Source organism: Gallus gallus, chromosome 1 (assembly GCF_016699485.2).
Source record: "Gallus gallus isolate bGalGal1 chromosome 1, bGalGal1.mat.broiler.GRCg7b, whole genome shotgun sequence".
Lineage (NCBI taxonomy): Eukaryota > Metazoa > Chordata > Aves > Galliformes > Phasianidae > Gallus > Gallus gallus.
In genome coordinates this window covers 130,655,002-130,682,127 of record NC_052532.1, presented here as the reverse complement: position 1 = coordinate 130,682,127, position 27,126 = coordinate 130,655,002, and the positions used below count along the sequence as shown (strand labels likewise).

The following is a 27,126-nucleotide window of genomic DNA, read 5'->3' as shown; positions in this document are numbered from 1 at the left end:
AAGAGAGAAAAAATAAAAAGGGTCACTATTGACAACTCAGTGGCTTTCCCAGCAGCAATGAACTCTGCAGTGTCCTGTGTGTTTTCAAGGTAGCCCTTTCCATCCATTCCATACTTGCTTACTCTCGTTACTCTTCATTCTTGTTACTTCCTGACTCTGCCAATCTCTGTTTTAATTGCAGACTATGATTCTTGTGTCCTCTTTTTTCCCCACTCTGCTCCAAAGTCTTAATTGAATATTCCTTTCCATACTTCATTGCTCCCAAAAGAGAAAATGTTCAGTGAGACTCAGGCATTCTAGCAGAGTACAACACATAACTCAGCATGCTACAAGACACAGTGAGCAATTGAACAGATCACAGCTTTTCTCAAAGAGCTTCCTATTCAAAAGACAAAGTCAGCACAGAAATGAAGTACAGATGGGGTTAAGGCAATCAAATAGCAGTAAATACAACACATACTTAGCAATTGCTTTATTAATATTTTCTGGCAAATTTCACATACCACGTCCATACCACTCCTGACTTGGTCAATGCCAACGAGAACTGTGCACCACACTCGATCTGACAAACGCCTTGGCCGTTTAGTCTTTCAATGTTCTGAGGAATATTGCATCCTTCACTTCCTCCTCGGCCCAGTTTTCCAAAATCACCATCACCCCAAGAAAACACCAAACCTAACAAACACCAAACGTAGGTCAGACAATGATCACAATATTCCCACGTGCCAGAAAGCTTCTGGAACAAGATATTCCTACCTTCATCTGTCAAAGCAAGAGTCTGAGCATCTCTGCTTCCACAAGCAACCTGAATTACTCTGTGGCCAAGGAGCACTTTAACCTGCAAAAGAGAAAAAGAGATGTTTCAAATACATTAATTATGTTTTTAAAACTTTACAAACATTTTCAAGCTGTTACACTTGATGTCCGGGTTTATCAAGTCCTGCTTACCCAAGATTCAACACTGCTCTGTGACAGTTATGTCAGAACAGATGCATGAAATGTATGTTCAAAACAGCACTAGCTGCTCTGAATCGTATTCCAGGAAAAAGCAAGAGACTTTATCTTTTTGGTCCTCCTGAAATACTTAGCACATCAGGTAGGTGTACCAAAGCCTGACCAGATCACTCCAAAATGATATCTTCATATCGCATTCATGGTTTTGGATTTGCTTTACCTTTATTTTATAATTAACTAAATAAGCACATTCACATTTATCAGAGATGAGAAACATTTATTTTACCATCTTCGGCTTCAGCTGTGTAGTATTATCTCCATGTCCTAACCTTCCATATTCTCCAAGACCCCACGTATACAGTTCACCACTAGAGGTAATGGCAGCACTGTGGGAGCTGCCACAAGCAATATCACGGATACGTTTGGTTTTCAGTGCTTCTATCAATCTGGGTTTATCACAATTCCTAAACAGAGTAAATAAACAATATATAATTATTTTTTGAAGAGTGGCACGGTACATTAAGTTCTACAATTCAAAAATTTTTGTACATTAAATTAACAGTAAACTAAAGATAAATAAGGTGCAACTCGTGATTCCAATATTAATTCCTTATTACCACCATGAGTTTTAAATTTATACCATTTAAACGTATCTTAATGTATTTCAATGTACTTTTTCTAGTACTGTTGTATAAGATTGTATAAGAGTCACTACTAATGTTTTATAAACATATATATGGCTTCTGTGAAACACTGTGAAATTCTCCCATGAAATGCCAACAGCAAGAATTCCTAGTCTCTCTTTTAATATGTCACAAAAAAATACAAGACATCTGAACAATAAAATAACTCTGCACTAAACTGGACTTTCCTTTTCGTAGGTTTGACAATGACACAACTCGGAATATTTATTTGTTGTCACATCTACAAGCACCTGAGTTGGGCACTGTAATTTTCTATGTATTCTGAGCACTGAGCAGCTTTTTGGAATATATCAGAGCGACAAACAAAGATTTTCCACCCTGTGGGCTATGCCTATCCTTTCTCTTCCAAAACTTTGTTCTGTGTCACATACAAAGAAAAATTCTGACAAATTTAATTTTTCCTCACCATTGTGATGTGGAAGACTGAAATACTGAATTTATTTCTAGATGTCAAAACTTGTGAACTCTGGCCAAAAAACAGGGCTACAAAAACACTTGCAGAGTTGCAGTAGGAGCAGTTAGTGCTCAGGAATGTAAAATCGGTACAGTTTTACATGTCAAGGTAACTCAGTGAACCTCATAACAGTAATAGAAAACTCAAATTCCAGAAGTATATTATTTCATCAGTAACATGCAAAAAAACTAATAAAGGCATCTACTGAATCTGCTACCAGTGCTGCACTACTGATGTACACTGATGAAAAAAAAAGAAAATCTTTTCTGAACACAGATGTTTAATTTCCGTTAAATTAACAATTCTGCCATTGTCAGCAGTGGTATTACGTGTCATAGTACAGCTATAAACAAATCTTCTCTTACTACAAGCCAGATAAAACCGGTATCCTTACATTCGACTGAAGTGGCCAAGTTTGCCATCATCTCCTTCACCCCATGAAAATATCTTTCCATCTACAGTTAATGCCATGGCATGTCGGCCGCCTGAAAGTATAAATGCAAGTGTAAGTTTTCAAGCAGGCAGAGAAGCAAAACTCTCAGAGATTTGACACTGCTTTGTATTTATGATGTAGTTGCACAAGTCTTTCTCTCCACAGTTAGTTATGTTCTTAGAAGATTCAACATGTTTTAATTTAAAACAAAATGTTTGTGACTATAGGCTTCCTGGCACATTAGAAACAGAAATAACAACTTGATTTGCTATTTTCAATGCTGCAAGGAAATCAGCAAACATAAATCAAGCTCCCTATTTAGCAATATTTAAAAATGAAAATACTTCCTTTGGATCAGTCGACTATAAGTTTCCCAGCAGGTAAGAAACTAGGTATGGTCTAAATTCATAGAATTTAGCATCTTACACAGAATTTAACAACCTGTACTTACTAAAAAAGAAATTTAAAAAAAAAAAACCTCAAATATTCTGGTACATCACAGCACTGAAGAAACTACAAAACAATTTCTATTTTTAGGCTTAACGTTCCGGCTATATATGTAAGAGTAACAACAGGCAGTACCTGAGTGAACAGCCACCTTCTTTACAACGTAGTTACTGAGAGCTGTTATCTGGCGGGGAATAGGCACAGTTCCACTGGATATTCCTAAGCCCAACCTTCCATTCGTGGCTTCTCCACAAGCATATACCTTACCCTCTACAGTCACTAAAAGTGTGGAAAAAATAAAACAAAAATAGTTTGTAATACCAATAAAGTTTCACAAATGGAAATGTATTTCTGCCCTTAAATAATGATACATACTTTAAACTTGTATTACCTGCAAAAAGGCTTTTGGATCCTCCAGCTACCTGTACAACATTCAAGGCAGACAGGGTTTCAGAAAATGAAGGAACCTTTATCTAGAGTAGACAGGAAACAGAAATTATTCCAATATATTTTGCAGTTGCAAACATTATAGAAAAGAGCTATTCTGAAGTGATAAAGCTCTTAATCTGACAGTTATTGCTTATTACATATAAAAACTCCTCATATTATTTGAATGCTTTGCCGATGCACATTAATACAGATCACACAAGACAGGAACCAAGAAAAGGCATATAATACAGAAACCATTTCCACCTAAAGAAGCTTAATCTTCTTAGATTTAGTTCCTATTTATACATGTATTTTATTTTTTTCTTCCCCCATATCTTCAATTTAACTGTCCTATAGTTCTCCCCTTTTCTACAGGGAGACAAACACTTCAGTCCAAGTAGTCAAACTCTGCCTTCAGGAGCACTTCAGAACTTAAGCCGTCACCTTATGGATCAATACAAGATCAAGAATACAGTAGCTTTACCTCTTTCCTCCTGAAAAGCACACAAACTGACAACAATCCACATTATTTACAGCACAAATTAATTCTTTGAGCATCCCTCCCATCTTGCATCATATCAAAAATTATGTATAAGTAGTTGCATACTGGCCTGAAATTTCTCTCAAATTGCACTAAAACGTAATCAATTTACACTAATGAGAAGACATTAATTTCTTTTTTTTTTGATTACTGAACTAGCTCCATTCACAGGTAATAGAAAAGATCACTGCTATCTGCATTTTACACATGCAAAAAAACTCTAAAAGAACAAAATACAGAGAATGACACAGATTTTTAAAAGAATTAGTTTGCTTTCATGTAAAATAAATAATTAAGTGGCTGCTAAAAAACACCAACACGCTACATTTCAGGGAAACAACCAAAATGTAAATTTGCCCCAGGTTTTCCAGCCAGCAGATGCGTCTTAGCATCAAAAAGCCATAAAAAAAACTTTAAAATTCTGATTAAATTGCAATTAAATTTGAGTTGTGTGAGGCTTGCACATTTTATTTTTAGCTGTCTTTGTTTTACACTGAAAATATTTAAACCACAGACATACCTTGGAGCCTTTCAGTCCTCCCAACTGATCTTTGTCATTCAGTCCCCAGACAAAAACTTTGGTTCTTATTGTAGCTGCTGATTCCAGCCCAGCTGCCTTCTTTCTAACAAGACTGAGTATATTTAGGGGAAAAAAAAGTCAGTTTAGCAACCTATATACTATAGCACCATATTTTTATTTCATCTACTTATTTTACATTTCTGAATGGTTTCAATATCCAATTGAAATCATCACAATTGAGTGGTATCAGTGTAAAATAAAAATGTAAAACTAAACAAAACGAAAAATAGAATCTCTGTTCTCCTGAGCAGTGGTAAATATACATATATACACGTATATATGTATGCGTATATACATATATATATACACGCACACGCACACACGTATATATATATTCACTACATTTCAAGTATGAACATATCAAATTTTCAGCTAGGTTTTCAGTTTTGGGAATCAAAAAGAACCGTACAAAATGCTACCAACTTACCAGTGTGATACTTTTCAAGAATTTATCAACAAATGACCTACCTACGGTTCTGACAAATATATATCTCTTTTCATTCAATCTAACTAAGTTGCACTACTCACGATTAATCTTCTGAGTGATATATATAGAAACTAAGTCTCTTTGCCAACTTTTTTCCACCTGCGGTTACCTACCTCCCTGTATTAGCTTTGTCATCATCCTCTTCCTCGTTATCAGAAGCAAGGAAAGGGACCGCTGCCAAATCCTCATCCTCCGCACGTATACGTCCCAGTATGCTGAGGCCATGTATTTTGCAATCAATTCCAGAGCTTCTGCACTGCTTGATTGCAATCTCAATATACCTGTGATACTAAGAAGATAAAACTAGATCGCCATCTTTTGGGTTCTCTGCATGTTCACAATAGACAGGAAAGAGCTTGAACTTTTGCTTGACTTCATCACCATAACAAAATTAATCTGCAACTTCAAATATTTTGATTTTCAGAACTGTATACTCTGAGATAAACATGTGGCCTCATAAATTTAAGAATGATTTCACTTTAAATCTCCTGAAAATTCAGTACACGTTCCTTCTTGCTGTTACTGAAAACATTCAGAACTACAATCTGAAATAAGCTTTATCACCCACTAAAATGAGCCCCAGATTTATGTTTACTAGAATGCCACCTTGGCTCAAAGGTATATTGCATTACATCAGAAACAAAAACTAAAATATATTGACTGCTAACACTATAATAGAGTTGCACCGTGATTACCGTAAAACTCATCAGGATAATTAACTTTACAACTGCCAGAAAGGCTTCTAAGATACAGGAAAAGCAAGATGCCATGCTTTAATAATCACAATAGTGCTTTTGATCCATCTCTTGCATCAAAATAATTTTCAGTTTGCATACAAGTATAATTATCCTTACAAAAACTTCACTTACTTCTGTACAATCACTGAGAAGAGGCACTGTGGTGTCTGTAGGATTTATGTTGATTGTCTTTAGCTCTATAAGGTTATTTAAGGAACTGCCTCCTAGAAAATAAAGCATTGAAAGAAAGACACAGTAAAATAACAGAGTTTGTGTCACAAACAGGCATTACACATATTAAATAGATTAACCGACTATTAAATGAAACTAGATAAATAGAAGCTGCTGGACATTAAAAAAAGTATTTTTCAAGCTTCTCAGAGAACATTTCACATACCTGAAACTACAACTAAAGAGGGCATATAGCTGCTGTCTGCAGGATCCACTACCATCTTCAGTCTGTGAACAAGAACATCTGGAAAAATCTCCAAGCGAATCCAGTGCTAGGGAAAGAAATAATTTCATTTTCAGGTAGCATTCTTAGGATCATTTTATGTAATAAGAGTACACATACTGTTTTTCAATAAAGAGTGAAAAACATTCTTGGGTAGTATAAAAAAACATCTACAAGGGTGGAATCTGGCCAGTCTAACTGTCAATACAAAAGAAATATTAGCAACAAGTAATTGATTTCATTCAAGAGCAACACTACTGAGAAGACTGTGAAAGCACACTGCCCTTGGTGGTCAAAAAAAATGGAACACAATGTAAATCTCTGACTGGTTAGTGAGCACCCACAACCTGAAGGAAGGATACTTAGGGATATTTTGAGCATAGCCACTAAGAGAGCGCCAAAGCACACTGGAGAGAAGTCTAACTACAAATCCCAGTGCCTACACTGGCCACCAAGCAGTGCTGTGGGCCAAAAAGAACAGATCAATAAGGGAGGGCAAGTGAGAAGTAGTCAGAAACAGTTTTACTTAATAAGAACAACAAATTCACTTGAGCAAAACATAATCAATGATTGCTAAGAATTGTCATCAGTTACTACACTGAACAGGCTGTTGTAATTGCCTATGGCCAACCACAGAATAAAATAATTACCCCATCTTTCAAAAAAAAAAATCATAAATTTTCCTTACAATTTCCAAGAAATGATGATGCACAGATTAAAAAATAGACACATTTATTACGAAGAAACACAGTTGTACTTCAGATGTCTGTTTTTATTACTTACTCTCTTACTTGAAGGAAAAAACATTAGCAAAGTGAGGTAAGTAGTTATCCTCATGAAAAGAAAGTATGCCAAAATAAACGTTACAACTTGAGATTACCTTTCCTTGTGAGCCAGAAGACTGCCAGCACTGCTCACTGCCATCAATAAGACGTGAAGCCTGATTCACAGAGGAAGAGACATTCAGATTCTTCACTATTCTTGACCAATCATCCAGTAACATTCCCCTCTGGCTACTGTGCCGTCTCTTCAGCTGTTTTCCAGAACGCCCACAAAACACTGGAGATTGACCTGCATTGTTAAATGAAAGAAAATTGGTTTTATTAAATCCATAGACAGGGTGAAAGGAAATAGAAGAAATCAAAGACCTCAGACACACAGTCTCAAGGTAGAAAATGTAAGAATGCCAGCAGAGTTTGAAATTGATTCCTTTTTAAAACGAGATGCAAGTACTTCACCTGAATACACATTTACATGCCTGTCACCTGTGGTGTCGTATTTTTGGTTCTTATGATTGATTTGTAAACCAAGCATGATTCAGTAAGTAAAATAAATAAGTATTACAAAATTGTGGAAAATTACTCTAATATCTTTAGGAATTACCAAGAGCAATTACTAAAATCATAGAGTAATTCCTAAAATATTCCTTCAATTTGAAATGTGAATCAAAATTTATGGCCATGCACACATACAGTTCAAAAAACAGGCCCACAACGTATGAATTCTGTACACCAGCAGAGAACATGAAAACTACAGAGCCAACTCTCAACAGAAATCCCTTATAGGACAATAGACATAGCTACCTTTAATCACTCAAAAAATTCTGAGGCTTATTAAGGAATAAGGAAGGTTAGTGAGCCATATTTTTCTTCCCTGTAAAAATTTACTTCTATGCCCCTTCACTGATGTTTATAGCTTCTAGCAAGTATGACAAAAATAACATTGCAACTCCACCATTGACACAGTGCAACAAATATGATTACAAATACACACTATAATATCTATACAGTCATATTAACTGATGTCTTATAGGATCTATCGTCTTAATAGGATGTCTTTCTTGCCCTTTAAACAAACCATCACACCAATGCAATGCATGTTCAAGATTTCTAGTAGGGAATCAGTTTCATCCCTTTTCCACAGTAATCTGAATGGTGTGCATAACCTTGCAAGTGCTAGGTATTACAATGAATTATAGATAGGTGGAAAGAAAAGAAAGAAGATCTTGTTTCAGGTATTAATAACAATGGAAAACCCAAACATTTGGGAGTTAAAATGGCTGCACCTGTTCTTGTCTTGGAAAGAGAAGATTCTGATGTTTCTTTCAAAAGGTTTCCCTTTCTTGTTACACCACTATGGAGTCTCCACATCATGGAAGAACGATGGCAACAGCCACCACACTCTAGGCAAAACTGTTACAGAGTCTAAAAATGAATCTTAGGTATTTCAGAGTTGTACCTGTTGTCCTGAGGATTCACTCACCTATGTTTAAACTGAAAAGGCTGATTATACTATTTTTCTCTTCAGGTAGCTAAAAGTTCAGCTCTGATAGAGTTATTGCCATAGAGCCATACTTTTTTTAAACTTATTTAACACTACAAAGAACGCTTAAGGATTAACACTGTGGTGTAGTTCAGCACATACAATTGTGATACCACTATGATGTGTTAAAAACATTCTGTTGTCTAAAGGATGAGTCCAAACAATTTCATTATGATATGAAGCTGCAATTTAAATGCTATTTTAAAATATATTATTGTATTTTGAATATATCTATGAAACACTTGGATTCTGAAACTTACCCGGTTCATTTATTCTGCCAAAAGTATGTCGGGTGTTATGTTTCCTAGTTTTAAAACAGGTTTCACAGAAGTCAAAATCATCACAGTTTCTGCATTTGAATCTAGGCCCATTGATAGGAAACATCTGACAGCCATCACACCTGATATCACAAAAGAACAGAAGTATATATACTTTGAACAGTTTTCACTGTAGAAGTTAACCACGCCATCAGTCAAGATAACGGAATCAAGATAATAAGGCCAAAGGATAACCTATATAGACTAATTCATCACTCACGTGACTCCAGGATGAATGCTGGGGACCAGTTCCATTTCTGACAATAAGCCAGTCCAGTGGGATTGCTGCGGAAAGTCTACAATGACATCTTTTCCATTGGCACTAAAAGCTGTTGCAAAAACAGAAAATACTATGTGTTACAAATCACTATGAAATCAAACAGAAAGTGTCCAGCACCATAGTCAACAGATTAAAAAAAAGTTACTTTCATAAGGAATCTTTTATTTTAATGGAGCTATATATTGACTTAATCAGACACCCTGGGTAAGGTCAGAGAGAAAGAAAAGAAGCAAGAAAAATCTTTAGTTTTTATATATGAATATATACAATATATAAAAAATCTTTAGCTATATATAGTTACTTTACATATATATAAATAGAATATATATTTAAACAGAATACAGAAAAATGTATTTAAATTTCTTAACTGAATTCCAAAGGAAGAGAGTACTTCTAAGCACAAATAGAATGACCAAAATCTCTTAAAAAATTACTGAGGCCCCACGGATAATTTCTATTTCACTTACAGGCTGCCACTAGCATACTGCACTTCCATATGAAGTCTTCAAGTCGTACATATTTTTTAGAGAGTAATTACATTTGTGGCTCATCCAGACAAAACATAAAAGAGAATTAGGAATGTGCAGGAAGTTTCAGATTCTTAAAGAGCTCAAAAAGGGTCATTCATAGAATATGCATCGCTCAATTTGTCACTGACACCAAATATATTCTATTCTCTCATCATCAAGCAACAGCCCACATGACAGTGCATGTCTAAACAATTCTCTCCTTAAACACTGCAGAGAGTTACTGTGGTTTCCAATTTTATTACCCATGACCCATTTTGCACATACATTACCTTTGACAACTCCCACACTTCGGTGAGTAACTGATCCCCATTTGTATTTGGGCGTAGTAACAGAGGTTTTCACTCGCACTTTGTCACCTATCTTGATATGAGAAGCAGAACTCTGTGGTGGGAAACCTAGCAGTTGCAAGAATAAATACAACATAAGTGCCTTTCCACCCTCCAAAACTAATCTCTCTTTGTATACCATGGCAGTTTTTTGATAAAAAGAAGCTAACAGTGAACTTACCTAAAAGCTCAACGTGGATATATCTGACCCAGTAAGTACCACCCTTTTGCTGCCAATCACACTGTACATTGAGGTCATGCAATCCATCTCGATCCAGTTTAATAACTTTGCCTACATCTCCTTCACAAACTTCCTCATAGGTTCTGCAGCACCTAACCATCATCCCCACCTACAGAAAAAGAACAACAAAATGCACTAGCTCTGCAGTGATGTCTGCAAAAGAAGGAACAAGTTTTCCCTACAGCTTTCATCTCCATGCTTACCTGAATATTCTCTCTCACATACACAGCATAATCATCATTACTCAGGAAATCAGCTCGTTTCTTGTATGTCTGGCTCTCTGTTACAACAGCACCACTTGACTGAAAAAAAAAAAATCCAACACAAACATGTATCAGTCACAAAATCTGTTTGCTTTCAATTCAAATAAATAGCAGAAAATGAAGATAATCCAACAAAAAAAAAAACAATATAATAACCAAGTGATATGCCAGAACAGGAAAAATCTTCAAGTCAACCCTCTACAGGGCTAGCATTCATGCTCTACTTTAAAGCCTGGTTTCCAGAACAACTTGCCAAAGAATATAGCTGCAGATTTTCAGAATGTGTGAAACAATCTGTACGTTGCTTGTGTGAGAACTGTCTGCCAAGGAAAACTAGTGCAAAGAGGATTTGTAAGTAATCTACTTAGCCTTGTATACATACACTCATATTCCATTCTTTAGGCTGTGTGTTTGCACGGGAAAAAAGAGAACAGTGGGTGAAAAGACATCTCCATCTTTCCATCATGAAAGCTCTTTAATTGTCAATGTCTGAAAAATGCTCTCATGATGAAAAAGTACATTATTTTACTGGTATCTTTTTCCCCTTCATTCATTAATTCTTTAGTCACGCTTTGGAACTAACAAGTTTCACTTTTTATCTTTCAGACAAAGGAAACTAAAAAAAAAAAATAAACAAAAGGAGTCCTTTACAAATATTACTCTATAGCACTGACCAGTTTACATAAAACTGAGAACTATCAGGGATACATACAGCTACCCATAGTGAAAGAAACCTCTGTGCATTCCTCTCCCCTGTTCTTCTCTTCTTCCCCCTGTGCTTCTCTTACATAAATATTTACAGATTATTCCTGAATTAATTTACACCATCTCCTAGAAGCATATGGCCATCATGGTCTTGAAAGCCTGGAGAAGCACAACATTTCTGAACTCTCACTAAGTACAGAGAGAAAACAATTACAAAATTTGCAATCAGTTAGCATGACTTAGCTTTTATGAAAATGTTACTTACCACAGGACAAGCAGCTTCAGCCTCTTCCACCTCCTCTGTTATTTCTTCATCTGAATACTCATCAGAGACAGTGTCAGCATCAGAGAGATCAGTAATCTGAACATCAGGGTGATCCAACAACCAGCCAACGAGAGCTTCCACTCCTAACACATAAAGCAAGCACATTCTTAGTGAGGAATTCCCTGGCATTCTCAGAACAGCATCCAAATAGGTAACAGTTGCTCCATTTTACATAGCATTTTAACCAGCAAAATTTCATTCTCTCTATAATGTCACCTAAACAAAATACCTGGTAACCCAGAAGCACTTCCAGAGGTTCCAGACAGAGATTTTAGTGCAAATTCAATGTTCTTCCTAGGAAATCCCATTTCCATAAGTTGTACTACAATGGGGAGAGGTGGAATTGGAGACTGTTTGCGTTTTTTCACTTTGGTGGGCCGGATATGCTGTACAGTGATGGGTGTTGTAGCCTCACTAGAGCTACAGTCTTCAAACACTGGAGTTGAAGGATGAGTAGACTCTACCGCCAGATACTGGCATACTGCCAAAGCAGCAGCCTAGATGAGAAGAAATAAATCAGTCCAAATAAAACAAGCATATTCAGTACAGGACGTGTGCATGACTGAAATTAACGGTTATTTAACAAAAGGTTCAGTGTCACTTTTTCTTTTTTAAAACCCATAGCTTAACATGTTTTAAATGGAACGTGAATTAGAAAGGGTTATTTACTAAATCATTTATTAGCAAAATACGAAGACTCTACCTCAAGCTCTTGTTTGTCAAATATTGCTTTCACAGGTGATGGTTGCGTAGCAGCTGTCAAAAGTTGTTGTAAAAGAATCATGGGAGGCTGAGGTCCTTCAGGAGACATATCTCCTATGTCAGGAGAGGCAACTGCTCCATCGTCTTGAAACAAAAATAATATTTTAACCAATAAGCATGTAATACTAGACAACCAGGGGACTTATTTGGGGTCCTATCAATAGATGAAACATATTGTTACTTCTCCCACAGTTCTCCATAGGAAAGATGCATTTAAAATTAAATGTCTCATTTGCTTTTTGTATGGAAGTTGTGGTAGACATTTGTAGATGCTAAACACTAAGTTCACAAAAATTCACTAGAACATGCCTAGCAGAAACTGCTCATTAGATGGTGAAAGTGCACAAGTTATTTAAGAGCTGACCTTTTTACAATAACTCTACGACATAGAAGTCCACGATGAACTACTTCGTAAAGAACTATCTATCTCCTCCTCAAACTGATCCAATAATGGCAGTATCTACTTTCTGGACTGAGTCATTTCCCTCTCTATTACACCTCATGTGAAACAATACCAATCAGTATTTACTGTTCCTTCAAACAAATATACCTTTTCTGAATCAACTGGCTTGCAATTCTACAATTCTCCAACTTTTATATTTGATATTATTTTCTTCTTAGCATAAACATACATGCTTCCTAGATCTTTGCTGTGAGTACCACAGAAAAGTATTCTCACTCATTTAATTCTAATAGAAGTATGATATAATACTTGGAACAATATATAACTAAACTCAACATACATTCATTAATTCATTAAAGATATTATATGCTTATCATCATTATATTATATGCTTCAAAAATGTCCAAAGAATTAATATAAGCTAGAAGGGCATCAACAGCAAAACCGAAAGCTGGTAGAACTTACTTTTTTTCAAGTATAGAATGAAAGTACTTAGAGAATGCATATAAATTAATTAAAACTACATTTCATTAAAGTTCTTCTGAGGTTCTGCTGAACATATTACACCTTGGTACTTGTTGCACTGGAAACCACAAAACATTTGAATTCCAAGGAATAGCTATATGAGATCTCATACTTTAAGCTTTGTAATTATAGAAGACCTACAAATTCTGCTATCTCTAATGTTTCAGTTTCAAAAACTTGACCCATTTACTCTTTAAAAGTTAAGCTGAAAATTTAAAGTGCTTTTGTGACAGACGTGCTCAATTCCTGCACTAGACTGAAGTCTTACACACTGGACAGCTCATCAATAACAGAACACCAGGTGGGTGCTCACGGTCATGATCACGATCCAAGAGTACAGTCCAATATCAGAGAAAGCTTAATTTGAGCTGCTTGGTGAAGCAGAAGGCTGCACAGCAGTGATGTCCCTGTGGTTTATATTAGGATTTAGCAACTTAAGTGGTAGACTAATCACTGTGACTCTTATAATCATAATGGATTAATGGTATCAATCCATTTACGATAATGAATCAAATTGCTGTCATATCACTAGAAGTGTTGAATATCTTCTGCAACATCTTCTAATAAACAAAGTTAAAGCACTCCTGAATTTTAACCTCTAATTTTTGATCTTTAGAGGGCAAATCTAATTTCTAGGCTCTAACTGCAATTAGCCAGGGTTACAGTAACATATTCTAACTCCTAAACAGTGACACACACAGGCTGCACTTCAGAATACCTCCAGCATTTAATGAACTCTCCTGAACAGCTGGCTGAGATAAGATCTGCCTTAATGTATCCTGGTGAGAGAGCAGAGCTCGGCCTGCTTTCAGTATGTACAGCTTTAATTGCTGGCATCTCAGTAGATCCAAATCCACTTGACCTACGAGAAACATTAAGCAGTCAATAGCACTATAAATATTTTATATTACAGAAGTTAGGCAACACTCATACAACCTCAATGCAAAAAAAAAAAAAAAAAATCAGTCCACATCTTAACTCTTTGTGAAAGAGTATGAAATGCTATCGAATATATGTTAGTTTGAACTGCACCTAAATAAGAAGTCTGTATACATTCTGTGACTTGTTATAAAAATACCACTCTCCTGTTTTTTCACACCTCAGACAACCATGCAGCTCATATACGGTACAGGAACAGTAGATAAGATGTCATATACATACAGTATTTATAACAATTGAACAGAACAAGCCCAGCCCTAAACCACATCTACGTTATCTCAAAGTAAAAACAGTACTCCACTCATGGTGAAGGACAACTCTTTTCCAGCTAAATTTGTCTCCCACGTACATATTATTCAACACTGACTAGAAAACAAGGTAAAGTTCCAGAAAATCCTTTTTCTTACATGCACTAGCTATTACCAGTATTTTCCCCAGAGAATATCTAGCCTTTTAAAACAACAGCAAAAATAACTGTACCTGAAAGACCTTGATTGGGAGACTTCATTCTGTGTTTTTCTATTTTACTTCCAGCCAGATTTACTAGCTGAGCCCAAATGGATAACATGGGTTCAGTGAAAGGCAAGTTGTTTACGTTAAAAGCCACAACTGGAAGCTGGGCAGCAGGGAAAGAACCAGACAAAAACAAAACACAGGTAAGTATTTTACAAAATCATTCACAAGTTCAAGTTTTAATTAACTAAGGAAAAGGAAGAAGTAACATCTGTCTCATTGTTCTTCCCCAGGAGGAACTGGAGCGGATTTATATTCCCTACCAAACTGCTAAGCTTGTATTGGAAACACAGCTAGAGCAAGGAAGAACTGCAGTCCCTGAAGTTGACTATACACTTACTTTGGCTGCACATTCACTAAATCCCTACTAACCAACTTGAGACTAAGATTCAAGTGAAAACACCTAAGAGTTTCTACATTGGTTAGCAAATAAAGACAAATAAATAAGCTTTTCTCACACAAGACCTATGTATCATATTGTCTGGACTTGATATTTTACTTCAAGTCAAGGACTTCAGCTTAAATCCCCTTTCCTCAGCTCCCCAACAGATGCTTTTAGGTTAGCATTCAGAGCACTGTAGGTCTCGAATGTCAAAGTATTTATTCAACCAAGAATTAATATTTTCTTTGCATCATAACAGTGCTTTTAATTACACAAAAAACACACCCTTCCCTGTATTGAAGTCCCAGTAGAACAAACTTACTGGTTTTAGTTGATTCAGAGGGCACACTCTACATGTTCGCATGTCGTAGAACTGCACAGTGATTTTCCCTTTTGGAGTGATGCGCGTCACTGTGCCTTCTCCAAATTCATCATGAACCACCTGACCACCAAGTCTCAAGCGACTGTCTATGCCACCAATCACAGCTAGCACTGCCATTAGGCCTCCCACCTCTGGATTCTCAGTGTCAGGAAAGTAGTCATCCAAAACAGCCTAACAAAGAACAATAACATTAACTGTAGGGAGAAAACGTATGCTTTCATCTGCTTTAAAATAAAAAAGTTAATTATACATACTTCAATTTAAAAATTACAACACAAACATATACATTTATAAATATAAAAAATGGTTTCAAAATTAAGCTTAATATTGTTTACATTTAATATTTATCATTTCAAAATAAACATTGCTACAAAAATGAGCTTATTTTAAAACGTGGAAACTACCCCTTCTGACTGTTTTCCTGCAAAGATGTGGGTGATGGAGGTTAGCTGAGAGTTGATGTACTTGTTTATGAGTCCATTCCACTGGCTTAGTGAATGGAGTGTCCTCAGCAGTGCCACTATCTCTTCTGCTAAAGTACTACTGTGAGTTGCAGTTAGAGATGCTTGGGGTCTGGCCTTTCTCCTTCTCAGAGTAGATTCTGGAAAGAAAAAGCAATCAGACAACAGTTAACAGTTTAAGGCACACATTTTCCATACGTAAAAATAAGCCACTGGAGAAAAACCTCCTCTACCTCTGAGTAGTGGGATATCCGAAGAACAAGTACTAAGCAGGCTGCCTAAAAAACCAAACAGTTTTTCCACAAGAAATTTCATGTCTCTTGACCTTTCATTTTTATCCCAGGATGGAAGTACTGCTTTCAATAAATGCACAGCAAGAATCTAAAAAGAGAACAAAATTAGCATTATTCCTGTCAGTTACCAAATATTATGGAAATTCTCAAACATTAGCTATAGAAGAAGAATATTTAACAGGTTAACCTTCCTCTGCAGTATTTTCTATCAAGCTGACAACTTTCTGGCTATAGCAAATCAGTAGCTCGGTGATTTCTGTTTGGCTTGCTAAGGAATACGTTAAAATATGTTTTATTGTCACATTTTAAGTGAATCCAACACCTCTGCAATATTTAGTGTAGAAAAACCACACAGTGGTAAAAAACATAGGTGACATAAGACTAAAACACATAAGCACATTTCCCATCTTGTTGGTTTTGTTTTCATTTTGTTTTCATTTTTTAAAGACAAAGCAAAGTAATTTTGAAATGCACACATTACCTGTCTTTGTAGTGAAGCAGCAGTGAAAGATTCATGCCCCTCAACAATTTTCATTAGCAAAGTTATCCACTGAGATGTACTTAGAGTGCTGCACATCTGAGGCATGAGTGCTATACTTCGAATGAAACCCAATGTGCACCAGCTCCTGTGCTGCTCTTTATAAACCAATTTATTTGGCAAGGAAGCTAAAAATAGAAAGGTACATATATAACAGTTAACTTTTCCATGTAATTCTGTATATACTAGAGGGTTGGAGTTCGGCTTTGGTTTTTTGTGGGTTTTTTGACAAGTTATAACACAGTATATATAAAACAGTTCTTATAACTATTAAATTTCAGAGCCTGCAACTAGTTTGCTTAATCACAGAACCATAGAATTGCTCAGGTTGGAAAAGACCTTCAAGATCATCGAGTCCAACCACAACCTAACCATACTACCCTAACACTAACAAACCACCAGTAAACCATGTCCCTGAGCACCACATCCAAACGATTTTAAACACATTCAGGGATGGTGACTCAACCACCTCCCTGGGGAGCCTATTCCAGTGCTTAACAATCCTTTCTGTAAAGAAGGGTGTCCTGATATCCAACCTAAACTCACCCTGGTGCAACTTGAGGCCATTTCCCCTCAACCCGTCACCTGACAGCAGTGAGAAGAGACCAACCACGCTCTGCTGTAAGCAGATATTGGAAAAGAGCAATAATGTCTCCCCTCAGCCTCCCTTTCCCCAGACTAAACAGCCTCACTTCCTTCAGTCACTCCTCATAGGACATATTCTCCAAGCCCTTCACAAGCCTTGTTACCCTTCTTTGGACCTGCTCCAGCACCTTAATGCCCTTTCTGCACTGAGGTTCCCAAAACTGAACACAGTAGTCAAGGTGGGGCAAATATGCCTTCAAAAACTATTAATATGCCTTTAAAGCAGTTTCCATCATTAACTACTCAAAAAGAGGAAACAATTAAACAGTGTTACTCTTGAAATTACAGAACTAGGAAACATACAGTTTATCTAGTCACAATGTTCTCTCGAAAAGAGAGAGACTGCTAAAAACTTCATTATCTCAGCAAACTGCATGCATCCTAATCTCAGCATCTCATATATTTCTCCTACTACTCCTGCTAATGTTCTAAGAAAACTTATTCGTCATGTCTGCTAATAACTAAACATCCAAAATAACATTTTTTAGCCTTAAAGGATTAAAAACTAGCACCAGAAGAAGTTTATCAGGCAATAAAACAAAACAGAGACATTGCTGAATCAGACTATGTCTACTTAATATACCTGATTTATCTATTGTACCACTTTCCACAAGCATACGGAGTAGACCACACAAAGTTCTAGTAGCATCACTTTGCATGACTTCAGCATGGACACCAGCAGAGAGACACAATGTCTGCAAGAGGTTCACAGTACTTGTCAACATCATGGATGTAGGGTGAAGATTCCTTTCAACTTGTTCTCCTTCTGAAGGAAGACACAAAAGGCAAAAAAAATACAATAGTATCAAGTTATTCTATTTCCCAAAATGTTCTGAAACAGATAAGATAGGAGAAACTCAGAGCAAATATTTTCTTAACATGAAGAGTCCTCATTTCCAATTACAAGGGCAAATTATAAACCAGATACTTTGTGCAAATAATTCGAATATTTGCTCCAGCAGTAAACTACTTTGAAGAAATGCAGAATGCGATGGGAAGAACAGGCAAGAAGTCTGAATAGGCTATACAGTTAGGCCATGTAAAAAACACATTTCAGAATGGCATAAATAAATGCTTCAACATGTACTAGTATCAGTAATCAACTATTTCAATTGGATTTATCATGCTTTCTTTGGCCCCACAAATATGCAACAAACACGACACTAACCTTTTCCATCCTCTTTTCCCATGGTAAAGATATTTTATGAAAGATTACAGTCAGAAATCTACACCTATTGAACTGTTCTTGTTAGATGCAACATTTTCTCCTGTTAGAAGCTTTTTTCATATTATAAAATGTCAATTTTGGAATTCAACTGAAACTGTGCCTCCAGTTTTATTTAAAAAATAAAGAAAAGAGAAAAAAAACAACCCCACCATCTTAGTTTGGTTGTTTTTCAGTGGCTTTTGGGTTGGTTTTTTTTGGTTAGTTTGTTTTTCCTTACCAGAATCATCCTCAGTGTCTGAATCTTCTGTTGTGGGCTGAGCTGCTGGTGGTGGCTCAGCTAGTTTGAGATCGTACTTTCCCTCCTTCCCCATTCTGTAGGAATTTGTACTTCCAGTGTCCCACTGCACTCTAATCCAGCCATCTTCACCCAGTTCTCCAATTACACGACCCAAACCTGGAGGGGGCCCATCCTGACAGAATAGAACAATTCAGGTTATAAATTAACAATATTATCTCATAATCAAAGTTCTGTTGCACTTTTTTGCTGCTAACCTAAAGATTAGGTAGTAAACATTCAGTAACATTTCAAAATCTGGTGTGCAGTAGGAAAACATTTCAGAATCCCTTACAGAAACTATCCAGTGAACTACAGCAATATTCATGATTTAATCTATTTTACAACGTTCAACATAAGTGCCACACACTTAGTTCAAATTGGATATTATGTTGTAAGCATGTGGTCCTACTTCATTTCATACCATGACTCAGAACTTTCTCACTTAAAAAAAAAAATCATCTTCAAAAATGAATTAAACAAATAATCTATTTCGTGTTAAGCCTCCAAAACTTTGAAATGTAAAAACATTAGGACATAAAATTTAAGAACATACAGACTTTATATTTTAACACAGCCAAACCTGCATGAAAGAGGTTGTACCTGATCACCCCATTTCCAGTCTACCCCTCTCACCACTCTGGTACCAATTTTCATCATGGCTGCCAGCTCTGGTCCAGAAACAGGGAGCTGAACTGGTGTAGTTTCCTTTCTTGATTCTTCTAGGACCGTGGCAGAAGCTCCGTGAGAAGACGCAATCATATCTTCTTCAATATTGTCAGAACTAGGTCCTAAAAAAAAAAAAAAAAAAGAAAAGAAAAAAGAAAGAAAGAAAATTCCAAATTTTTATAATGACATTTGTCACACTTCAGTTGTGCAGCAAATACTGTTTATGATATGCAAGTAGTAATAAATTTTAGAAATAAACGGATATAATGATTTTGAATGCAAGGGGCTCTAAATACTTAATTCTGATGAACAGGTAATATTATTAGTTGGTAGGTAAGTGGTTTGCCTAACAGAAACTTCTTGGAAAGAACTTCATATGAAAAATCCAAATAACAACTATTTCCCACTGTCTAAGAAAACCAGCTAAAGAAGCACCTGAGTCACATCAAAAAACACCACAAGCCAACAGATCTAACAAAGGAAGCTTCCTGCTTAAATATACAGACTGAGAATAGATAGAACAGATGAAACTGAGTGTATGCAGTTTGTAATGTTTCCATAAAAACTGCACTATCACTCCCAAATTATAGTTAATTCGCACTTACATATCTGCTTTTGCAGCATGGATAAAGGTGAATACCTTCAAGTACTATCTTTAAGTAGTAAATTCTGTAGTTTGGGTAGACAAACATGTAAACGTGATTACTTCCAAACACCAAGAAACCAGAATTTCTCATACCTATCAGCCGCAGCGTCGTTTGAGTCAGTGCTAGCATACCAGAGTTAAGAAGAAGACTCAAGGTATTAGCACCATGCTGCAGTGTCAACATGTTGAGCATGACCAGCAGGAAACGTGCTTGTGGAATAGTTCCAAGACTTGGTCCTGCTGGATTCTCGTTAGTAATTGTTTGCAGAGGAACAGGTTGCACACCTAATACACAAATAACAAAGCCAGTTGACATTTGGAAGCTACAGTAAAACAGACAAATTTGTTTGATTGGTGGCTTAAAGTATGTCTTGATTCCATACTAGGCTTTAAGAACTTACAAGGTAACTTCCATGGAACCTTTTTCGCAACAATTTAGATTTTAATGGTAAAATATCACTAATGAGTAATCAATCACCTGTCGCTGGAAAACAAGCAACATTCTCATAAATATGGAAAAGAAAGTTGGGGTTCGGTGAAGGACAGACAACACACAGACAGGAAGTCATAGTATTTCTCAGCACAAAGCAAGGGAGTTAATTTTAGAGTTCTAATTACTGATAACTTCAAAAAATGCAATTATGTTAGTTTAAAACAGTTTTATCCCCAGACAACAGCAACAACAAAAAGAGATTCACCAAGCTCTTTAAATTTTGCAGTGGCATCCAGCAAGATGTTCCGGACATTCTGAACAGCCCACGCATAGAGTTTTCCAAAAGTTACTTCTAGGAGCATTCTGTTAAAAGGTGGTATCAGATCAACATCCTTCAAGCAGTCCGTAAGAGGTTCCCTTCACATAAGAAAAGCAACAACAAAAGAAGTTAAGCATTCTTTCCCCTCGCTGAATTGTGAAAGCAAAATTAACCAAAAAAAAAAAAACAACCAAGATTTACCCTATATTGGCTCCTTCTGGAATAAGCCTCTGCCATCCACAGAACATAGCATATTGTACAGATGGAAGCAAAAAATTTTTTGCTGCCAATTTGAGAATAGTATCTATTCCTTCCAGACGAACTTCTGCTCTTTCCAGCTGCAAAAGGGAAAAAGAAAATATATTGTACTTCTGCAAATTGCTGGTACAGTAATGCCCATTTTCATCCACTTTACCTGTTTTAATAAACATTTTCTCATTTTTTCTACATCTACTGGCTCTTCTTTAAGTGCAAATTCAACAATTGTGTTAAGGAGTGCAGATTGTGGGTACAAGCCTTGGACGTTTTGTTTCAGCCATTTGTACTTGTGGACACCTGTAACAGTACTCAAAAGGGGCTGCCACTTATCCTGTAAAATATGAAGGTAACACATATACAATAATATAAAATTTGTTTAACAAGTTATTTCACACTAAATCACATCTAAACTTAAAACACTTGGAGGATAAAAATAAATTCCTCAAAGCCCGTAAAAAAAAAACCATTAAAACATTTCTAACTCATTATCTACTTTCTTTAAAAAGGCTACTTAAAATTTCAAATTCATTACTACTGAAAAGAGAAAGCAACTCATCACTGTGCTTATCATAGCATCACCAAGGTTGGAAAGCACATCTAAAATCATCTAGTCCAACCATCCACCTACCACCGATATCACCCACTAAACCATGCCCCTAAGTAGTACCTCCACCCTTTTCTCAAACACCTCCAGGGATGGTGGCTCCACCACATCCCTGGGCAATACTGACATGAAGCTTTAATTCAACACTTCTGAATATATTCAATTTACATATTCTAAGTATCTATTCAGTACCCAAGCTTATTGTTAAGAATTATGCCAAGTTTTAATGAGACAATGCACCATAGTTATATAACCCAAACATTGTTATCAAAATATTAAATATCAATTTACAGCAATCACCACTTCAGGTAAATTTTTTTCATCTTGTTAATTCTCAGTTATAACGTTCATCTAAAATCTGATATCCTACCTTGGGTGATTTGATTGGTATGGGCCTTTTATCAATAGGTACAGGACTGTGAGGAACAACACAGGATTCTTCTAAGTCACTTCCTTCATTTCCAATTTTGGATTCTTCCACATCAGCAGATTCAGATTTTTTTGGCACTAACAATAAAAAAAAATTACTCCTTTTTGCAATCTGACAGCGTTTACAGTATCACATTTTCAGGTTTACGTGATCAACTGAGAATACAGAATGTTTAAGATCTGCCTGTGATAAATTGAAAGAGTACTCTAGGTGAATCCTAGTTCTAACTATTATAAAACTAGATCTGGAAATAACTGCAGTAAGCTTGTACCTACAAAGACCAATTTGAAAGCACTTGAGTGCTTTTTCTTCACATTAATTGACTTCCAGTTGAATAGTTCTCCTGTTCTGTAGTCTCCTGACTACATTGCTTTAATTCAACAGGAGTTTTAAATAAGATACCACTTCTAGTTGAACTGTACTAAAACCAGTTCCTAAGAACTGATAGTGATGGATCACTTTTAACATGCTGAAATGCAAAGAAGCATGCCTCACTTAAACTTTCTCTCCCCTGCCTGATTTTCCTCTAAGAACTGACATGTAACCATTGATTTTGACACCAGGAAAATGCAGCAGAAAGTTTAAAAAATTACAGCAAATTTTGAAATGAGCTTCATTTTTACCATTTCAAAGAAAATACAGTATTAACATTGCCTTACCTCTTTTTTTTCTCTTCTCTCTAATTATTTTTTGAACTACTCTCCGCCATCTGGGCAAAGAACTCAGAAGTTTAAACTTAGACATTATGGAGAGATCATTGCACACTGCAGGACGTAGCTCATTGAATAAGAATCTTAAACGTTCAATGACAGGAGCACAAACTTCCTTGTAAGAACGCCCTTGTTCTTGATGGGTCTGTTAAAAAAAAAGTCATTGAAAGATTCAATTATCTTTTAATATACAATTTTTAAAAAGTGTAAGTAACTGCTTATATAAAACCACTTAATGAAAAATAGCCTAAACTTCAGCAGATAAGTGGCTTACCTTAATCAGTGAGCATTTTGCTTGGTAGACAACACGACACACATCCACTACAGATTTTGGTAAGGTTTTGTGTTTCACCTGGTCAACTCCAAGGGTACCAGGATGGACAAGAGACAATGCCACATGACCTTAATGGGAAAAGACAATTTCTGTATACGCATTTCCAAAATTATGAATAATAGAATTTAAACTGGTCCAAACTGTAGTCTGTTTTGACAGCTTTGACACAAGTCTACCTACCCAAATCTTCATGTTTCAAAAGGCAACACAGTAACAAACGTCCTACTTCTTCCACAGGATGCTCAGGAGGGAAAGTGATTGGTGTTGTTAAGTGACACTGTTTACAGTATCTCTCTATTTGACATAAGAAATCCTACAAAAAGACACAAAAGCCATTACTTAACTTTGGTTTTAAGCACAATGAAAGGATCTAAAATAAAGCAGCCAGCATTTAAAGAAATTCCACAGCCTGAACTAACATGCAAAAGTCAGAGATAGCACACAATTTGCAATATTTAATGAACAGTAATTACAACCCAATACTACAAAGAATACCCACTATCTTCTTGTATGAAGACCAACATGACTACAGTAACATTGGTATATCTTTGATTTTACCTCTTCTTGAGATAGCCAGGACACTCAACACAATTTTTAATTGCCTTTTCCTGACCCACTGTTACTGCTATCCTGACATTAAGTGGAGTAAAGCAAATTTTACCCATTACTTGTACTCATTCCCTTCACAGAAGAGTAATTCCAAGTAACGACTTCTATTGTCTGCTATAACTTTCAGATAATTTTCCATCAACAAGAATGCTTCATGACACTGCTGTCAGCCTTCTGCACCACTTTATTATCAAGGGCTTACCTTCACAGTGTGATCCTGAATATTATTATCTGCAATAGCTTGGAGAAAGGGTTGTGAATGGTCGCTCAGAGTTAACCGATGCGAATATAGTTTTGATTTGTTTGGGGTTGTGTTCCCAGGTGAACTGCAGTGGTCTTCATCCTTTTCCTCATTGTAACTGTAATGAATCTGACTAGTTTGCAAGCCTCCAGAAAATATAGATGATTTCAACCATTCTAAAATTTAAAAAAAAAAATGCAAATGTAAATTCTGATGAAAGCTTAACTATCAAGACTCAACAAATCCTGGAAATGAAAGCACACACAGCTCAGTACAGAAGGTTTAGCACCTCTTCTATTTGCTGAAGCTTTTTCAGACTAAAATAGGATCTGTAACTAAGAAACAATCAAGTAGCAAAGCTGCCATCACCTGTTTAGAGATACTATGGCCTTAAGTATTTTTCTATGATTAATATGGAAGGATACATTCTAGTCACTAAAATTAAGATATTCAACACGATACAATCCAACACCAGATGCTTCAGGCACTCTATAGTGAGCGAGCTTTACTACACAGACAGCAGTTACACAGCTTTCTCTTTCAACATTCTCTGTCTTTTGCATATTACTAAACTCCTGATGTTTAATTGTTCAAAACTGTCATTTAATTCTTATCTAAATCTTGCTAAATGCTTGGACCTTGATGAGCATAGCAGTAATTAATGCTAAGAACACAGAACTTTAATTTTGCTATTCTCTGAAGAACTCAAGACAATCTGTTAATTTGGCTTTATTTTTTTGCATGCTTTGACAAATCAAAATAAAGTTTTGCTTACTCGCACATTCAACTTCCAGAGGAGAAAGTGGTGTACTCATTGCTAAGTAAGACGCGTGTAGTCCAAGAAGAAGACCCAAATTTCTTTCTGTGTCTATTAAAGGTGATGATAAAGTACTGAGATCCGGTGTTGAAATCACTTCCTGGTCAGGCTGGTTAAAAGAAAGATGAGTTGAAAGCTAGTACAGAGTTCCAACAAGGATACTGAAAGCAAAGTAATACTTTACTTTAGGAACTGTACACCAATTATAACATTTTTACCTCCATATACTGGCCAACACAGAAGGCATGCATTGACTCTCGTGTGTCCTCAAACTGCAAAGCAGCTTCCAAAGCAACAACTGGGTCCTCACCTGCAAACTGAGCTAATGAGAGAATGAAGCAGTGAGTATAGTATCTAAAAGACTGTTTATGCCATCTAGTTTTGAAGCAGAAGTTATCTGTGCCTTGAATTCAGATGCTGATTCTCACCAAGTATACTATTGCCAGTTAAAGACTGGGTTTGAAAGTCCTTTATATCATATACTTTCCCATCAATCACTGTCCAAAATCCTCCATCTTTGTTGTGGTTCTCTAGATCAGCTTTACGTATAAGTGTTACCTCCTCATTATTTCTGCAACTCTGGCCAGTAAAAAATGAACCTACGGATATAAAACAGAACAGAGAATTTATCAACAGAAACACAGAAAAGCTTTTCTGGACATCTTTTTAATAGTAATTTAATCTCAAACTCTTTACTTCTACTCAACAGTTGTCTGTCATTTGACATGCTCAAAAGTCAAACTAACTAACTATTAACATATTCCTGTATGTACAGTATGCGTTTAAATTGTGTCTATGCTCTATTTTATGCAGTAATGATTAATGTCACACTGAGATAGATCAGGCATTGCACAGCTATACAGCTGTTTTTGTTTGGAGGCAGAGCACTACAACCACTGCTCTGGCAAACTACTGCTCTACTTAATTTTCCTGATAATTACTTCAGTTTAGTAAATGCCTGCAAGACGTTGTATATGCATTTAGTTTCAGCCTAAATCCACATTTTTTAAATAAAAAAGCAGTTACAAACACACGTTAAAAGTCTTTCAATCTTTATCAGTAAACTCTATTTCAAACTAAAGGTAATTTCAACCAGACAAGAAACGTCACCAGTAAAGACCTCAGTAAAGAGATGCATATTTTCTGCTTCTCTTTTCACACAGATAGTCTACATTATGAAACAGTGATAGCATTAATAACAAAATGTACAGAAGTACTACTTGAGATCAACTTTTAATGCTCAAAATGCCAAAATGAAATGGGATGTTGTAAATCATGCAAAATGCTAAATGCTGTGATTTACTTTTCTGAAAAGCTGCATTTAACCTGCTTAATCCTATGCCTAAAATATATGTTAAGCGTTTACTGGCAGAAAGACTGCCAAATGAATTGGTTAATAAAAATTTATACTGTAAAGCAGAATTTCTAAGAGTTGTTTGTGAATAGTCACCAGTTCACATAGCTACTTAATGAAAACAGAAATAAATAGTCCAGATAGTACTTGTACATACCCATTATTCCTGGCCATGCTAAATCCTCATTGTCATCTCTTTCCTTCCCAGGGGCTAAATGGTTAAATCTGTCTAGATGTTCTAGCAAACCAGCCAACAGAGGGATAGCACCAGCTTCCTGCATTAACCCAGCATTTTTACTGAGGAGTAGCACTATGGATACCACCAATTCTGGAAGAAGGATACCTAAAGCATGGAAAACACAGCCAGCATTCAGATTTATTTAAGGACTTGGATTTGTAGCATGATGAAAGTAAATCATCAGGCAATACATTCTACTTCCTATTACTGCTTTAGTACAACAGTCTTTTCTCCCCCCCATTAAATTTGCTCTCCTTCTCTTACCAATCTAAGATATTAGACTCCTTTTTTAATTTTTTTTAAATTTCATTTTTAACACATTTAACAATTTCAAGAACATTTACAACATAATGCTATTATCTCATCAGAGGGAAGGAGGAACAGCTAATAAAAAACCCACCTGTTAAATCTCCATCCACAACATAAGATACTTCTGCAAAATGCCTATGACTAGTAGAAGCAATGCTGGTTGCCACAGGAAGTATATCACTGATGTGTGTGCACAAAAGAGCAGTGTATTTCTTCAGTAAAGAGCCAACGCCCAATTGGTCAGGACCTGCATAAAAAGCAGGAAAAGCACAGAAAACCAT

General features: G+C 36.1%; 1 protein-coding gene across 5 annotated transcripts in view; it reads right to left on the bottom strand.

Annotated features, from left to right (window-relative positions):
* Positions 1–27,126, bottom strand: part of HERC2 (HECT and RLD domain containing E3 ubiquitin protein ligase 2) — a 105,263-nt gene that overhangs the window by 36,159 nt on the left and 41,978 nt on the right. For all 5 annotated transcript variants that reach the window (NM_001252376.3, XM_015277713.4, XM_015277712.4 and 2 more), the window contains exons 22-63: positions 26,937–27,092; positions 26,456–26,641; positions 25,373–25,543; positions 25,163–25,266; positions 24,903–25,053; positions 24,089–24,303; positions 23,458–23,590; positions 23,218–23,345; positions 22,893–23,088; positions 22,174–22,310; positions 21,357–21,530; positions 21,143–21,279; positions 20,888–21,039; positions 20,283–20,474; positions 19,478–19,665; positions 18,818–19,010; positions 17,956–18,138; positions 16,671–16,855; positions 16,130–16,277; positions 15,840–16,036; positions 15,376–15,606; positions 14,639–14,774; positions 13,938–14,081; positions 12,233–12,375; positions 11,759–12,026; positions 11,470–11,612; positions 10,440–10,538; positions 10,177–10,345; positions 9,939–10,064; positions 9,080–9,188; positions 8,803–8,942; positions 7,101–7,291; positions 6,164–6,269; positions 5,899–5,990; positions 5,143–5,318; positions 4,483–4,594; positions 3,384–3,465; positions 3,128–3,271; positions 2,507–2,597; positions 1,241–1,418; positions 757–838; positions 504–675 (exon numbers count right to left, since the gene is read on the bottom strand). In NM_001252376.3, the coding sequence (NP_001239305.2) occupies positions 504–675; positions 757–838; positions 1,241–1,418; positions 2,507–2,597; positions 3,128–3,271; positions 3,384–3,465; positions 4,483–4,594; positions 5,143–5,318; positions 5,899–5,990; positions 6,164–6,269; positions 7,101–7,291; positions 8,803–8,942; positions 9,080–9,188; positions 9,939–10,064; positions 10,177–10,345; positions 10,440–10,538; positions 11,470–11,612; positions 11,759–12,026; positions 12,233–12,375; positions 13,938–14,081; positions 14,639–14,774; positions 15,376–15,606; positions 15,840–16,036; positions 16,130–16,277; positions 16,671–16,855; positions 17,956–18,138; positions 18,818–19,010; positions 19,478–19,665; positions 20,283–20,474; positions 20,888–21,039; positions 21,143–21,279; positions 21,357–21,530; positions 22,174–22,310; positions 22,893–23,088; positions 23,218–23,345; positions 23,458–23,590; positions 24,089–24,303; positions 24,903–25,053; positions 25,163–25,266; positions 25,373–25,543; positions 26,456–26,641; positions 26,937–27,092 (6,460 nt within the window). The remainder of the gene's footprint in view (positions 1–503; positions 676–756; positions 839–1,240; positions 1,419–2,506; positions 2,598–3,127; positions 3,272–3,383; positions 3,466–4,482; positions 4,595–5,142; positions 5,319–5,898; positions 5,991–6,163; positions 6,270–7,100; positions 7,292–8,802; positions 8,943–9,079; positions 9,189–9,938; positions 10,065–10,176; positions 10,346–10,439; positions 10,539–11,469; positions 11,613–11,758; positions 12,027–12,232; positions 12,376–13,937; positions 14,082–14,638; positions 14,775–15,375; positions 15,607–15,839; positions 16,037–16,129; positions 16,278–16,670; positions 16,856–17,955; positions 18,139–18,817; positions 19,011–19,477; positions 19,666–20,282; positions 20,475–20,887; positions 21,040–21,142; positions 21,280–21,356; positions 21,531–22,173; positions 22,311–22,892; positions 23,089–23,217; positions 23,346–23,457; positions 23,591–24,088; positions 24,304–24,902; positions 25,054–25,162; positions 25,267–25,372; positions 25,544–26,455; positions 26,642–26,936; positions 27,093–27,126) is intronic.